Source organism: Gopherus flavomarginatus, chromosome 1 (assembly GCF_025201925.1).
Source record: "Gopherus flavomarginatus isolate rGopFla2 chromosome 1, rGopFla2.mat.asm, whole genome shotgun sequence".
Lineage (NCBI taxonomy): Eukaryota > Metazoa > Chordata > Testudines > Testudinidae > Gopherus > Gopherus flavomarginatus.
Genome location: NC_066617.1, coordinates 6975852 through 6992324, shown reverse-complemented (window position 1 = coordinate 6992324; position 16473 = coordinate 6975852). Strand labels below are relative to the sequence as shown.

The following is a 16473-nucleotide window of genomic DNA, read 5'->3' as shown; positions in this document are numbered from 1 at the left end:
AGAAAGTCAGATCAGCAAGCAACATACGGTTATGGACCAAGCACACCTTTAAACACCTGTGCTTACACACACCCAAACCACAAGCACTCCTTAAGCAGCATTTGGAAAGTGCAGAATTTAGAAGAGGTTCCCATCACCCACACAGCGATCTGTGATCAGCGCCACCCACCTGCTCTGAAAGACCTCTTACGGACCTTTAGGATGGGACGAGACCGAGGGAAGCGTCTAATTAGGACCAATCGTATTTTCTTCTTAGAGCCTGTTACCACAATTACCAGCAATGAGTCAGATACATACACACAGCAATAACAGTAGCAGCAGCAAGTTAAGCATCAAGAAAAATATAAAGCATTATCACTAAAGATGGTGCAAACTATCAGTCCTGAAAGGTTAACAAGTTTTGTCACCCAAAAGAAGCAGATGTGCTTAAACCGGTTCCCAGTCTGTCAGATTAAGATACAACTATTGTGTACACATGTTCTTATCAAATTCAGTAATCAGTAGTGGAGTGCTGCCACCTTGTGGCTAAAACTCATCAGCTGTTTTATGCTGTTTCTAGGACTCAAAACTGCTTTTCATAGCAGTCATCACGCAGCCAACGAGCAGCAAGTGGGGGATAAAACCCAACAAACTGGTGAAAAATCTTGTCACTAGCTCCATCTGTGGCATGTGTATTTTAAAGTGTGCTTTACACTGATGAGAGAGGTCCCTGTGATACTATTCTGAATCATGTTTTTCAGTTATCTGCATTAATCAATCTCTTCCCCACAGGGAGAAATCACCAGAAATGGACGACAGTTATTGGAACACACAAGTTCACCAGCCCCAACTGTCTTTCCAATGTGTTCATGAATTTGGCAGCAACATGGAAATTAACACAAGATGTGACAGTTTGTTAAAAGATCCATTTGTATCCCTACAGCAAGCCACTGGAATGGTTTGACGCAGGTATGTATTTTTAACACACCCCATGTTACAGTGCCAACAGGATTAACGTGTGACGCTCATCCAGGCCAGCTGGTTAAGTTTGGTTTAGTCAACACAGGTTTAGCAACGTGATCTCAGCGCTGGGGTCAGAATGGCTCAAAGAAAAACTGGGTTTGATCCACGCTTATTATCAGAAGATACCAGTCAAGTCAAATAAACATCAAGCCAAATTCATTCAAATTCTGTTGATACGGACATGGCTCCCATTTTAACCATCTGTCAGATCTCTTTCAGGTATTGAGACCCAAACTTGAGTAAAACAGAACAAATGTGACCAACTTCCCTTTCCAATTCCCCCTCACTATTAACATTTTACTCTGCATTGCTGACACCCTTCTGGAAATGCAAAGAAAGCATTTAAAGTAACTGAAATGCTTTGCAGAGCTGAGTAACACACCAACATGCGGTGAATAAAGAAAGAGGTTTGCATGAGACAGTGGTAAGTTAAAAATTGCATACAGGATGCATTTTGGCCATCATTACCATGAAAAACAATTCCCTACCAGGACTGGCCTCCTCTACAATGCTGCTGTCCTTGTTCAATATAAGGTTATTAGTCAATGAAGAAACTACACCAAATGTTAGTGCACAAACAAGACTCACCCGATACATGTGTGAAGTCAGTAACCAAAAGACTATGGGCCTCAAATCTACATTAATTTATTTAATTAAGATTATCTGATGCTTTAAAGGTGATCTGCAAAGGGACAAACTGAAACAAGGATCCTTTTTGGTTTGCTTATAATGAATACAGTCTAAAGGAGTTTGAGTCATTTGTTTCATGTCAGAAGCATCTTCTCTTCCTTGTTCACTTTTTTGCTGGAGGTTTCTTTAGAGGACAAAGAACTGGAAGGGGAGTTCTCAGCCCTCAACTGGAAGGTTCGGGCATGGAATCTTTTCAACAAAAAAAAAAAAAAAAAAATGTCTTTCAACTGATTGTCAGGCATTGAATTAAATTGATTTTAGAGCTTGAATAAATATCACTTCCCCGGTATTTTTGATATCATAATCCTACCATCTCTCCATTTGTCCATAGAGTCTTCCAGGGAAAAGAAGAAGATATACCACCTGCATTTGTATGTAAAAGACAAGCAGAAAAGAATTTTTTTAAAAATCTCAAAATTTGGAATATCATAAAGCAATCATGAAAAAAAGCAAACATTCTTTGCAGGTCACCTTTAAAGTTAGTAAGATAAAACCCATAATAAAGCTCCAGATTAACTACAGATCAACCAGGAAATCAAGGGAGTGCTTAGATACAAATAGATTGGAGTCCAAATTCCATCCTTGGTTAGGCATACACAGAACCCAATGGAGTTAATGGGAATTCTGCATAAATAAGCAACAGCAGGATTGGATCCATATATCTGTACGAGTCATTCCAAGTGCTCACTCTCATAAAGAGATTAAAAACAGAGAGTGCTTTGCTAAGATAAACAGAAAAAAAAATAAAAGACAACAGAAGTCAACATTACCACCTTGCCAGTTCAGAACCGACAGTTCAATGTCAGACTATACAGCTACTCATTAAACTTTTCATTGGCATCTTTAAATCACCCTGACACCTATCCGCAGTACGCATTGCTAATCTGGGTACCAACGCATTCCCATTCCTATTATCCCTCACCATTGTGGGCAGCATCTACCTGTTTGCTTTGTCTTTTGAAGGAGTTAGAAAGCTCTTTAGGGCAGAGCACTGCCTTTTACTACACTGATGGAGTCCACCACAATGGGGATCTCAATTCAGACTGGTTCCTCCCGGTACTCTAGTAATAGAACTACCACCCTACCAGCTGACAATAATTGAATCTTAGATTAGAGCCACTTCACCACTATCTCCTTTGCTCCTTTTAGCAAATCCTCTTACAGCAGTAGTCTGGAAACTAAAGTACAGGATTTCCACTCTGTGCAAACAGGTAATGCTTGGGGAACCCAGAGCTCGTCTTACTTTGCTTAGAGATATGCTTCACGTATATGAGAAGCCAAAGGCTTCAGAGGGAAGAATGTTCCCCGCTTGGGCTCCTTGGGCAACCAATCCTTCATACTGTACTACCTCTTTCTACTCTCAGAAGTCCGGGAAAAGATGGTATGATATTACAATACAATGGGTTATAAACTGACTCATACCCCTCTGATAAAACACCATTTCTGCTAAGCCTTAGATCAATTCGCACCTGAATATGAGAACTCCAGTACAAGACATTGAATATAAAGTTTCTGATTTTCACCCAGCCACCCGCATTATGCAAGGAGTATATGAAGCATATTGCTAGTTTCAATGCAATGAATATCAGAATAGGAAGTGATTGAAAAGTTATGCACTTGGGGGTGGGGGGGAAGAGTCATTTCCACAAAATGGCTTCAGAGTACAAAATTCTGCACAGCAGAGCAGATTGTCAGTTCTGCTTTCCCAGTTTAAGGCTCCAAAGCTAATTTGGTTGACATAAAACCGAGCATGGCAGCAGGAACTTTCAGGGGAGAAGATTCCAGGCAAACAGCGTGACATTGAAACACCGCCACATGGCCATGCCTCAAAAGGGTTCTAAGATAGGACTAATCAAGTCACTTTTCCATGACGTGACTGCAATCTAAAGTCAACTGGATTTTTTCCCACCCATATTTCAACCGCTCGGTATAATTTCTCTCATATATAATTGAACTGCAAGGCACAAAGAAAGCAACTCAGCCACTGAATACAGGCAGCAAAAATGTATGGTAAGAGGGACTCCAGGCAGAGCAGCAAGACAAGTTTAGTGGACACAGGAATTTGCCTTCCATTTTATTATCTTTTTTATCCAAGAAAAAGAAATGTTGGCATCCTGCCACGGGCCAGACTTATACAATAAAGTAGTAACTGCCACATAAGCTAACAATCTCTCCCTAATTTAGGATTTAGGAAGGGGTACTATATGGTATTTGCCTAATATTCCTTAACTCTTCATTAGGATTTTTATTTTCAAAAGAGAGGCCACTTTAATCTAGTTTCTGAAACCACGGGCCTCAGTGTCCCTTTATCAGGGCTGAGTTGTTAAAGCAGAGCTTAAACTGAAACACAACAATAATCAATCAACTCATCAAATTAAACTTTGCCTAGTGAGTGAAAGGGGCCTAAACCATCAATTTCCGCAGAATTTAAGTTTTTTTGTTCTTAAACTGAATTACTAAGCCTAGTGCCTGGGTAGTTATCATCACAGAGGGAACCGATGCAGTGCTTTCTTCCTAAATCTGTGGAGAGACAACTCCAGATTGCTACTGTGCTTTAGCTGTCCCAAGCAGCAGCAAGAAGCAGACAAGAACCTGGTCAGTTTCACAGCTGCTATTCAGAACCCTGTGGACAGAAATGAAACTGATGTGATTGTTATCAGTTTCCTCACCGTGTTGGAAAGAGCTGGAGGTGCAAGTGGCTGGAGCTATTTGCAGGGGAAGAGGATACACCCCCTTCTCCCCAAAGAGGCATGATGTTGCCAACCCCACACCTAGGATGTGAGGCTTGTGATATGGGAAAAGAATAAAGCTCTTTCTGGCAAGCTCTGTCCAATCCAGAAGTGTTGGCTGGGGATGCATAAGTCACAACTAGCTGCAGCCAGATACAGAAGATGGAGACCCTGAGCAGGGTCCAGGGGACAGCACCTTGATAGGAGTCTCAACACACACTGTCTTCCCAGCAGCCAGAGGGATGAGCTTCTCAGCAGGTTATTACCCAAGCTTCACAGATGGACACTCTACTTGCATCTTACTGCCCTGTAGCTATCAGGTGTCTGGGCAATTTACCAGCCCTGTAAACAGAGAATGAAAAATACTCCCATCAAGAGTCCTGTGGATTAGAAATTAGTCAACAAGCAAACTCTAATGCAGTGTGGTGGACTTTAATCCCAAAATAGGAATAAAAAATAGGCCTACGAGCGATACAAAGGCAGCCATATTATTGCTCTAAATTATCAGGTTTTATTGGAACGTCCAGTAGAACAGACACACAAATGGAACTTCCACAGGTGTCCAATTTTAAAGGAAAGCTGCACTCATTCTGCTCAGCCACGCAGGAGCAGTGTTCACATGGTAAGAACTCCTTGTCATGGCAAATAAAACATTTCAAGGCTTTTCAATACAGTTATTTCTGAGCCTAGAGCTGCAGGCAGGCACGTGGGGCTAAATCAGTTTTTAAACTCACTTTAACAACTAGTAACAATGGTTTAAGCAGTCAGAACTGACTGTTGAAACAGGATGGAGACTGGTTTAATGTCTCTTTCATAGGGCCCGCAGAATGCCAGTCACAGGTGACATTCTTTTCAGCAAGATGGCTGCCTGCAGCTCTAGGCTCAGAAATGCTAAATGCATTTTAAGCACACCTGCTTAAAAATAAAAAAACCCACGCCATAGTAGAAAGGGCTTGTTGCGTGAGCATTCTTACTAGAGGGGTGATCAAAGTAGGGCAGTTTTCCTCTAAACATGGAAGCAAAAATGGAGTGTTTAGATGATTTTTGTTCTCTCTTTTATTTTCACAGGCTTAAACAAAGACGTTTCCCCTGCAAACAAATCACATCCGTTTCATTTCCAACCCCTCCCGTGTGCATTTTAGAATTCTACCTCACTCACCATCTCTAGTTTGATACTCAGTTACTGGCCTAGAAAGGGATGTGGAACAGAAGCAGTGCCCAAAATTGGAATTCTAGTTCTCAACTTTCGACATCCTCTCCCCACAATCCACTGAGTTTATCCAGATGTGTGTACCTGACACAAAATGCTTGTGGTTTGCTTTGATCTATTGCATAGACAGTAGGTTTCGGACAATTCACTTGACAGTTTGTTCATTACACCTTTGAAAGAAGCTACAGTGTGTAAAAAGAAAAGAACAGGAGTGAGAGAAGAGTCAGTAGCAGACAGTAAGGTCTACCTGTTATGGTTAGGCTGAGCAGACATCCCAATATTAGGGGCTTTGTCTTATATAGGTATCTATACTGCCCCCACCCAAAAACAAGTGTCCCCATTTTTCACACTTGCTATCTGGTCACCGTAGTTACAGTCCCAGAAAGACAGAGGGAGATTTTCGAAGTCAATAGCACTTCGGCTTCCAGCTGCCATTTGCGCATTTGAAAAACATCTTTCCCGTTAAGTTGCGTCAAGTTTGGCCACAAGAATTCTCTCTCTCTCTCTACACATGCGACAGACTCCCTCTTAGGGCATGTCTTCACTCACTGCAGTTAACTCAAGTTATTTACGCTCCAGTTCAGGAGTAGGCAACCTATGGCACGTGTGCCGAAGGCGGCACGTGAGCTGATTTTCAGTGGCACTCACACTGCCCGGGTCCGGCCACTGGCCCAGGTGGCTCCGCATTTTAATTTAATGTTAAATGAAGCTTCTTAAACATTTAAAAAGTCTTATTTACTTTACATACAACTATAGTTTAGTTATAGATTATAGACTTATAGAAAGACATATTATAGACTTCTAAAAACGTTAAAATGTATTACTGAACACAAAACCTTAAATTAGAGTGACTAAATGAAGACTCGGCGCACCACTTCTGAAAGGTTGCTGACTTCTGCTCCAGTTACTCCTCTTGATCTTATCTAGCTTGAGTCAGATCAACCCCACTGGTTGCTACAGCACTCAGGTTGCTGCATCTCCACCAGCACTGCACTCCTTCGTGTGTGACACTAAGACTTCTGGGGGCACAATCCCGGGGCTGTGTGTGTTGCAATAAACAGAACTGCTCAATGAATTCTCTCTCAGCAAGTCATGAGAGAACTGCTCTGTCTTTTATGAGCACACAGGGGAAAAAGCGTGGGAAGGCACTGGAGGATAAGCAGCACTTGGGTAGCACTAGCCTGCATCTACACTACAGAGTGGTCATGTTATCAGCTGACAAGTTGTGCTCACTAGTGTTTTAGCCTATCCTCCCTCTCGGGCCAAACCAAGTTAAAAGCACCACCAGGCCTGAGTTAAGGGCTTGTGTGTGTGTAGACAGCACTGCAGTTTGAGGCAACACTAAAATTAACCTTGCAGTGAAGACAAGCCCTAAGAGTGCATCTAACGCAAGCTGTCACTGTCTTTAACTCTCAAGGACAAGCTATGGCCTCATTATCTCTGAGCAAGGTAAGCATTTGAAAGGCATGTTGTACATGTGCAACGTGCTTATTTTCAATTAACTTTTCAAGGCTGAAAGGCTTGAGCAGGCAGAAGTGGGTGCTGTAAATATCATGACTCTTAGAAAGTTAGCACAAAACAGTGCCAGGGTGCAGTATGGACTTGCAAATACTTATGGATTCATTATAGGTAGATAACAAAGCCTCTTCAGCAGGGCCAGCTCCAGGCACCAGCACAGCAAGCAGGTGCCTGGGGCAGGCAATGAAGAGAGGGGCAGCACATGCAGCCATTCAGCGGCAATTCGGTGGCGGGGCCATCACTCCCTCTCGGAACAAAGCGCCTGCCGCCGAATTGCCGCTGTAGAAGCAGCGGCGATAGAGCTGCCGCCAATCACAAACGCAGCTTTTTTTTTTTTTTTTGGGCCACTTGGGGCAGCAAAAACACTAGAGCCGGCCCTGCTCTTCAGGCACGTAAAAAGGCAATCGAGGATTATGACCATGGCAGTTGAAGTTCACAAAAGGCACCTGAACCATTTATTACTGGTGAAATATACTATTTTCCAGATGAGCTGTTCAGAACACTAATCTGTCCCACCAAGCATTGTAAATGGCTTGTTGAAACTGAGCAATGCTTAGGCCAGAAAAACAGTACTGCACCTCTTTATGCAATCGTATCCCAGTGATTGCTATCTGCAGTGACAACACGCAGACAGCTTTCGGCGGATTTCTACCACACGTGTTGCCTGCTTGTGACAAAGACACTAGCATAAATGGACCCAAGGTGCCATCATACTTGTTCCAACTAACATAACATTAAAGTGCTGCGCTATGATGTTCAGTTAGACCAGGTCTAGCTGACTCCTCCACTATTAGGAGATGATGGATTGTTTGATAACTTGCCCCAAAAGTAAAAGATTGGTATATCCAGAGACTGAACTATCAGGAAAGAGAGTTTCTTAGAGCAACTCCATGGTGAAATAGAAGCATGGGAGAGCAGCCACCCAAAAGCTGTAAGAGAAGCAACCCAGATTCAGGCTCACAGTATTGCAGGGATCGGCAACCTTTCAGAAGTGCTGTGCTGAGTCTTCATTTATTTACTCTAATTTAAAGGTTTCACGTGCCAGTAATACATTAACATTTTTAGACAGACAGTCTCTTTCTATAAATCTATAATATATAACTGAACTATTGTTGTATGTAAAGTAAATAAGGTTTATAAAACATTTAAGAAGCTTCATTTAAAATTAAATTAAAATGCAGAGCCCCCTGGACCAGCGGCCAGGACCCAGGCAGTGTGAGTGCCACTGAAAATCAGCTTGTGTGCTGCCTATGGCACACATGCCACAGGTTGCCTACTCCTGCAGTATTGTATAAGCTAGGGAAATTGTAATCAGTTTCAGTTGCTTTAAACAAAGCTACAAATGTTTCCTCACTTTGATGGAATATAAGAGTCCCATGCATTTGAGCTGAAATGGATCAACATTCAGGATTTATTCCAGTTGAAGCATTTAGAGCTGTCAGTGAAATAAAAAGTAAGTTTCACACTTTGCCAGCCTGGAACGGGAAGACTGCCAAAACTGAAATCACAAGAATTCCAAGAGAGACTGCTGGACTCCCAACTAAAGACAGCACACACTGATAAAGAGCATTAAACCCTCACTTTCAGGCTAGTTAGGTGTCACATGATGCAAATGTTTTCAGTATTCACATTCCACTTCATTCCCATTTGCCTAAAGTTGTATCCAACAAACAACTGGATACTGATGAGGAATACGGACATTTAACTGGAGAGTTAAGCTATACTTGAAACATCTGAAGGCTTTCTTGTGAGGGACCAATGTCCAAATATATTTTAAGATAATTCGGATATGGATCCCCAACTGTTATGTCAGTCTACGGTTTCCTATGGATAAACTGTTTCCAAGTACAACCATGTCTCAGATTCATCTGGGGGAATGAGCCTCTAGATCATTTAGCTCCATCTGCCTCCAGCATAGCAGGATTTAATTATTCCTGGAGCATGACAGACCGTTTTCTGGGACTTGCCTCATATAGCTCCAAGGCTGGCAATTCCATTATCTCCCTTCACAACTTGCATCACTACTCAACCTAGTCTTCCAGCTGTAGTATCCTCTTGAAAATGAATTGTAAAGTAAAAATTGTTTGTGCTCTTTACTGCTTCTTGACATTGCATAAACATGCCCTCAATACTCTTTTCCCCACTCACATTTTCAAAATGTGGCATTTCCAACTTTGTTGCTGGAGGACATCAGCAAGATCTTTGGAGTAGGACCCTACAGAGGACCAAACCAAAGTTTTAGCCCTCCCAACCACCAATTAAAGGGCAAATTGATACTGACTTTTAGGTCTCACCTCCACTTTTTAAGGCAGTTTTAGCTTTTCAACAGTGGCCAGACAAACCAAGTTTGAAGCTATTTTAGTTAAAACCCATTCAAGAGAATTCAAACATGTTCAAAAGTCCCATGAAGACTCAACTTCCTCTCCTTCCTGCTTCAATACTTCATCCCTTTAAGAAATTGTAACCGTCTCTTCTGTTTATGGTATTTCTAAGATGTCTATCCTCACTGAATCTGATCAGGCTACAGAAGCAGCACTTCAAGATTTCGTGAACATGCTGTTCCTCAAACTTCTCATCTTCCAAACTTTCCATGACAGCTGGACACCTTGGCAATGTTTAAGTTGTGCAGTTGATCACTCAGTACCTTCTATGATTAGTGAGACAGTTACATGTTTATAGGGGACACAAAATCCCAGCATTAAGAGTAAAGGAAGACTCTGAAAACAACGTTGACTGACTGATCAGCTTGGCCATAAGCCTCACACAAAAGGATCTTTCTAATAGGATATTTAGATCAGAATTCTCATTATGCATGAATTGTGTTTTTTCAGAATACCAGTGCATGAAAGAGGAAAACTTTTCACCCAAAGCTTGTGTTTGTGTTGCTTAAAAAAATGCAACATTGCATAGAATATTTTAAGTTGCTTTCCACAAATTTTATATAATCCCATTCCACCTGCAAACACCCAAACATGGGTCACAAAAAAGAAAAAAGAAAAAAACAAGAAACTTCAGATCATGCAGGTTACTGCTTGCATCCTGTCATAAAGCATGTCAGGCAGTATATGTAGTGCTTAGTTACAAAAAGAATTAGTTACAAGTAAATACAGTAATAAGCAGGACTAAAGTTAGGGTCTAAAAACAGGGAAAGGGAAGAATTTGTATAGTGAACGTTAAACCTGACCTGCAAACAAGTATTTTCCTCCTTCCTTATGCCACATACAGCGAGTCTGAAAGGCTTGACATTTCTTTTTTTAAGACACATTAGAGATTCAGACAGTGTCTGCCACAGAAGACTATGTTGACTACTGAATTAGTGAAGTGTCATCACAAGAAAGTGAAAGCCAAGTCAGTCAGAGGACGGGAAGACATTTTCATCAGGCCATTTAAAACTCTCCTTTGTTAATATCTCAATCTCCCATGCCTAGCAAAAACTTGAATCTTTAATATAGACAATTTTTCTCCACATGCCAAACATTCAATTAAGATGCAAGAACTCAAACTCCCCACCTGCAGCCAAGAAATCCTCCAGGAAAAACAAAACCAAAAGCCACATACACACAAACCCTCACCCCCACCTTTTAAGACCTCAGGCCTTCTTTATATGTCAGAGAAGCAAAAAGGATTAATTTTTCCAGTCAGTTTTAACTGTTAAGGTATGAGAACAGCTTTCTGCAGTTGCTGTATGGACTGAAATATCTGCTCTCCTAACACGGGTCTATGAGCATGACTCTGGCATCAGATTCTGTAGACAGCATGACTCTTTTTACAATCCTTTTACAATAGGTTTTAAAGAGTTTTTACTTTATTACTTCAAAGAGCTTTTCCCTTGTTGAACAAATTACTTTTACAAGTACAATTTTACTCTTCCTCCCCCCAGTCTTTTCCTGAAAGGATCTGAAGAGAGAAAAGCATCCCCATTTTATAGGTGCAGACACTGGCATAAAGGTTAAGACTTTCCATAGGTCACAGTGAGTCAGCAGCAGAGCCAGGAACAGAACATAGCCTAGAGCCCTTTCACTTTTGTTATGTTAGTTTGACGTTCTGCAATTTAGTTCCCTCCCCCAGCAAAAACAATAAAAACCACACACTGTTTGAAATAATACAGAACACAGGGCTTACTGAAGGCGAAGGTATGCAAAGCCATAGCAAACGTGCCACCTTCCACAGGATGCTAAGAGCTCTTTGGCATAAATTCATGTCAATGATCTCTACACAAAAAAGGATCACACCATACTTAATGAAAATCCAGGGCAGTTAAAGCAGGGCGGATGATGTCATGGTAGAGACACGAAGTGGGTATTCACCCACGAAAGCTCATGCGCCAATACGTTTGTTAGTCTATAAGGTGCCACAGGGCTCCGCCGCTCTTATGGTAGAGAGAGAAGATGCAAATTGGGTGGATGGACAAATACCTCACAGCAAATAGTTAAATACCAGCCAACATTTGAGATCTGTGAATGAAAACATTTGATAGGTATCACACTGAGTAGGTTATCACACTTGTCCCCCAAGCCATATCCACAATCACTGGATGTTTCTGCATTAGTGACCAGCCAAGAAAAGTTTGACAGTTGTTACCAATCCTTTTCAGGGTAAATACTGCATTGAGATGAATAAGAATAGTTTACACTTCTCCATAGTGATTGCTTGTCTGTCTACACATTCAGGAAGATAGTTCTCCAACAGTTCACATTCAGGTTTTTTTCAAAACTGTAAAAGCTTAAATTCAGCAGAAATCAATGGGACCATCAGAAGAGTGTAAGTAGAGTGCATTGCCAAGTCAGCTTAACCTGATCTCTGACATTTGGAAAGAAGAGATAGGACTGTAGGAAATAAGCAGTCTTGTTTTTAAAAGACAAGGAATGCCTTTAAAAACAGAGAAAGTCTTTTGAAGTGACGTATGCCCAGATCCACAAAGGTATTTAGGCTCCTAACATCCACTGAAATCAATAAAAACAACAAGGAGTCCAGTGGCACCTTAAAGACTAACAGATTTATTTGGGAATAAGCTTTTAGGGCTTTTTACCCATGAAATCTTATGCCTAAATAAATCTGTTAGTTTTTAAAGTGCCACCAGACTCCTGGTTGTTTTTGTGGATACAGCTACCCTCTGATACTGAAATCAATGGAAGTGAGTGGTTTCGTACTAGGCAAAACTGGTTTCAACTGAAAGACACAAGTATATTAGCTCTCCTTTTTCCTAAAGGGAACCAAATTTATGTGATTTTCTTATAAGACAAACTTGGTACAGCTGATTTTGAAGTTTTATAAAATATTTATGAAAAAATAAGAGCTGGCCTTTTAGATGGTAGTACATGTGAAGGTATTAGCAGCAGTTTTACTCATCCTTTGGTAGATGCAACCTCCTTTATATGTAAATTTGCAGCTCACACAACCCTGTCACAGTGTTACCATTGTATATTGCTGGTATCAGAAAGAGATCATCAAAATCAGTGTCAGTTACGTTGACAACAAATACAATGGAAGAATGATCTTGCAGCCAAAGACAGAGCAGTCTGAAAGTCAGGGCTGACAGCTTCTGCTTCCAGCTGTGCAGATTCAGCGTCTGGCTTTCTAACCAGATAGGTCCCTTCATCCTCCACTGCAGTAGCGAAGCACCTTCGAGATCACACACTCTGTTCACAGCTTGTGCAATTAAAGGGCTTGACTCGGTCCCCAGGGTTTGTTTTTATGATTCTGTGAGAGACCCTGGGCAAGAGACTGGACCTCTCAGTACTTCCCTGGACCCGGCTGTGAAACCGGGACCCCCACAGCGCCCAGGGGAGAGGATGTGAGGCCTGTGTCCGCTGAAGGATGGAGGGACCCAGGCGTGCAGCACGCTCAGCCCCGCCCCGTTTCAAGCCGATCGCGCCCCAGCGTGACCCCGTTTTCAGGGCAGCAGGGACACCCCCCCCCCGGGGCGGGGCAGTTCCATGGCACTGGAGCGCCCCCTCCCCATTATCGGGGACCCCCAGATGGGGTCCCGGGCCCCACGCTTAGAGGTCTCCCCCTTTCAGGGCTGCTCGGGGGGGGGTTATGGAGCTGCCCCATGGAGCGGACTCACCTGCCAGGTGGGGCCTGCTCGGCAGCTGGACGAAGCGGTTGAGGAGCCCCCCGGCCGGCACCGCCCCGGGCCCGTCCCCGCTGCACCCTCCGCCCGAGCCGCGGCCTCCAGCGCCCCCCCGCCGCCGATTCCCGTCCCAGCCGCCCTCCGCCGCCGACATGGCCCGACCGGCTCCGCCCCGCCCCCCAGGGCCCCGGCCCGCTCCCTCCTCCGCCGGGGGAGTGTGGAAGGGCTTCGCTCGCTTGTGCCCACGGGGATGCCAATCAGCAGCGGCCTTCAATAGCCAGAGCCAATAGGAGACAGGATTCTTGGCAGGTGGACGAGAAAGAGGGAAACGTCACCAAAGAGAGGGGCAGAGACAGACATGAGGAACTGATACCAGAGGTTCTCGAACCGCCCCGCTCGACTCTTTCTGGTCCTCCGGGCTCCACAACGGAATCAGGCAGGAGCAATCGGCAGCCGACTCCAGAACTCTCACCAACCATAGAACGTTTTGTTCAGCTGTGAGGCTGGTGTCTAGCTAGGGGGTTAAGGCGTGGGGCGTGTCCCATACTAGCCTCTGCTAGAGCAGCGTTCCTGGGGTCCCCGCCTGCCTTCTGGTAGCTGTTGAGCACAGGGAATTCACCATACCACTGGTGGTTGTTATTCATATAGAACAGGGGTCCTCAAACGGGGGCTAGTGACCCCGGGGGGGGGGGGTCATGAGCTGTCAGCCTCCAACCCAAACCCTGCTTTGCCTCCAGCATTTATAATGGTGTTACATATATAAAAAAGTGTTTTTAATTTATAAGGGGGGGTGTCACACTCAGAGGCTTCCTATGCAAAAGGGGTCACCAGTACAAAAGCTTGAGAACCACTGGTATAAAAGAAGGATTGGCAGAGACCTCAGGAGTTATCTAGTCCAACCCCTGCTCAAAGCAGGACCAACCCCAACTAAAAGCAGCAAAGAATCCTGTGGCACCTTGTAGACTAACAGACGTTTTGGAGCATGAGCTTTCGTGGGTGAAAAAGCAGCAAACAGGATTCTTTGCTGCTTTTACAGATCCAGACTAACACGGCTATCCCTCTGATACTTAACCCCAACTAAATCACCCCAGCCAGGGCTTTGTCAAGCCTGACCTTAAAAACCTCTAAGGATGGAGATTCCACCACCTCCCTAGGTAACCCATTCCAGCGCTTCACCACCCTCCTAGTGAAATAGTGTTTCCTAATATCCAACCTAGACCTCCCCCACTGCAGCTTGAGACCATTGTTTCTGTGCATACTGTGTAGGCCATAATATAGATCTGACCATAGCAGCAGCCTGACCAATCTTTTTGTTGAGTTTGTACAGTGCCTAGCACAATGAGGCCCTCATCCATGACTGGAGCTCCTAGGGGCTACAACAATGCAAATAATAAAAACTAAAATAATTATTAATAGCAGTTGCCATATTAGAACTGATCGAATGATGGAAAAATTATTCACTAATAATTATTTGTGGGAGAGGGAAAAGAAAAAAATTGCAAATACCTGCAATACATTAGTCACCGAGTTCTATCTGGTCTCCTGTCTCCCATAGCAGCCAGCGTCAGATGCTCTAGAGGAAAGTGTAAACCCCCTATAATTGACCTTTAAGCAGTCAAATGCCCATACTGGAAGCTTCTTCCTAATCTTTTCATTAGTGGTTGACTTATGCCACAAAGATTCAGTGCTCACATCCTTTATACACTGTTATACTTTCTTACATAACTGTGATGTTATTCTGATGCTTTTCTGAATCCTACAAGTTTCTTAGCCTCAATGAGCAGTGAGTTACCGCAGATACAAGATTCTAATCCTACCATTGGTCTTTTCCTAGAAAATGAAACCCTGGGGCAGTAATGGCTGTGATGCTAGCAGTGAACAGACCTTGGGATTTGAAAGCATCAGCATTTGACAGTATCTCTCCTCCTTCCTTGCCTGCCTAGCAGTGCAGCACTCATTGTCATAGACGCTCAACACCTGTATCCATCAGCTGCCTCTGTTTGATGGCCACATTGCTGTATTATCTATCTTTATAGTCCCTGACCCTGTAGGATCTCCATGCTGGTAGACCCATGCCCCTACACAATGCCCCATTGAAGTCACAGGGGTTCCATGTGCATGTCAGAAGTCATAAGAACATAAGAATGGTCATACTGGGTCAGACCAAAAGTCCATCCAGCCCAGTATCCTGTCTACCAGCAGTGACCAATGCCAGATGTCCCAGAGGGAGTGAACCTAACAGGTAATGATCGAGTGATCTCTCTCCTGCCATCCATCTCCATCCTCTGACAAACAGAGGCTAGGGACACCATTCCTTACCCATCCTGGCTAATAGGCATTGATGGACTTAACCTCCATGAATCTAGCTCTCTTTTAAACCCAGTTATAGTCCTAGCCTTCACAACCTCCTCAGGCAATTAATGTGGAAGTGTTGTGCAGAGCAGGTCAGCAGACTGTGGAATCAGTAATTAGAGATGGCTACAGTGGTTTGGGCCTGTCACCAGGTTCCCCAGGGACAAAAGTTCCAGGTACATCTTAGATTGGATCCCATCTGGAGGGAAGAGAAGGCATGGAGGACACGGGATGACCTATCAAGAAGGATGCGGCTGTCATGGAGACAATTTATGATGGAGGCAGACATCTTGCTCTGGACAGACAGCAGTGGGAGAAATGAGTTGCCTCCTGTGCCTCTAGGCACAGGAGACTCTAAGGCCTGGTCTACATCTGAAACTCAAGTCGACCTAGCTACATTGCTCAGAGCTGTGAAACATCTCACGCCCTGTGCGGCATAGTTAGGTTGACCTAAAACAATTGTATACACAACTAGGTTTAATGGAAGAATTCTTCCACTGATCTATCTACCACCTCTCGGGGTGGACGTGCTGCAGCAATGGAAAAACTCGTTTTCCTTTGCCATCGTGCCTACACTACAGCACTGCAGCAGGGGGAGAGGAGTAGCTCAGTGGTTTGAGCAGGGCCGGCTCCAGGCCCCAGTGCGCCAAGCGTGTGCTTGGGGCGGCATGCCATGGGGGGCGCTCTGCTGGTTGCCGGGAGGGCGGCAGGCGGCTCCGGTGGACCTCCCACAGGCGTGCCTGCGGAGGGTCCGCTGGTCCCGCGGCTCCGGTGGAGCATCCACAGGCACGTCTGCGGGAGGTCCACCAGAGCCGCGGACCAGCGGATGCTCCGCAGGGACACCTGTGGAAGGTCTACTGGAGCCGCGGGACCGGCGAGTGGCAGAGCGTCCCCTGCGG

The 16473-nt window shown here is 44.1% G+C and overlaps 1 protein-coding gene across 3 annotated transcripts in view; it reads right to left on the bottom strand.

Annotated features, from left to right (window-relative positions):
* The window catches only part of KLHDC10 (kelch domain containing 10), a 33015-nt gene extending 19639 nt beyond the window's left edge, over positions 1-13376 (bottom strand). The window contains exons 1-4 of one of the 3 annotated variants that reach the window (XM_050936941.1): positions 13217-13261; positions 4618-4763; positions 2003-2055; positions 170-259 (exon numbers count right to left, since the gene is read on the bottom strand). In XM_050936941.1, the coding sequence (XP_050792898.1) occupies positions 170-259; positions 2003-2021 (109 nt within the window). In that variant the 5' untranslated portion in view covers positions 2022-2055; positions 4618-4763; positions 13217-13261. Of the gene's footprint in view, positions 1-169; positions 260-2002; positions 2056-4617; positions 4764-13216 lie in introns of all 3 variants that reach the window. The other 2 variants (XM_050936939.1, XM_050936940.1) reach the window with 2 other exon arrangements.
* Between the last annotated feature and the right edge of the window lie 3097 nt (positions 13377-16473).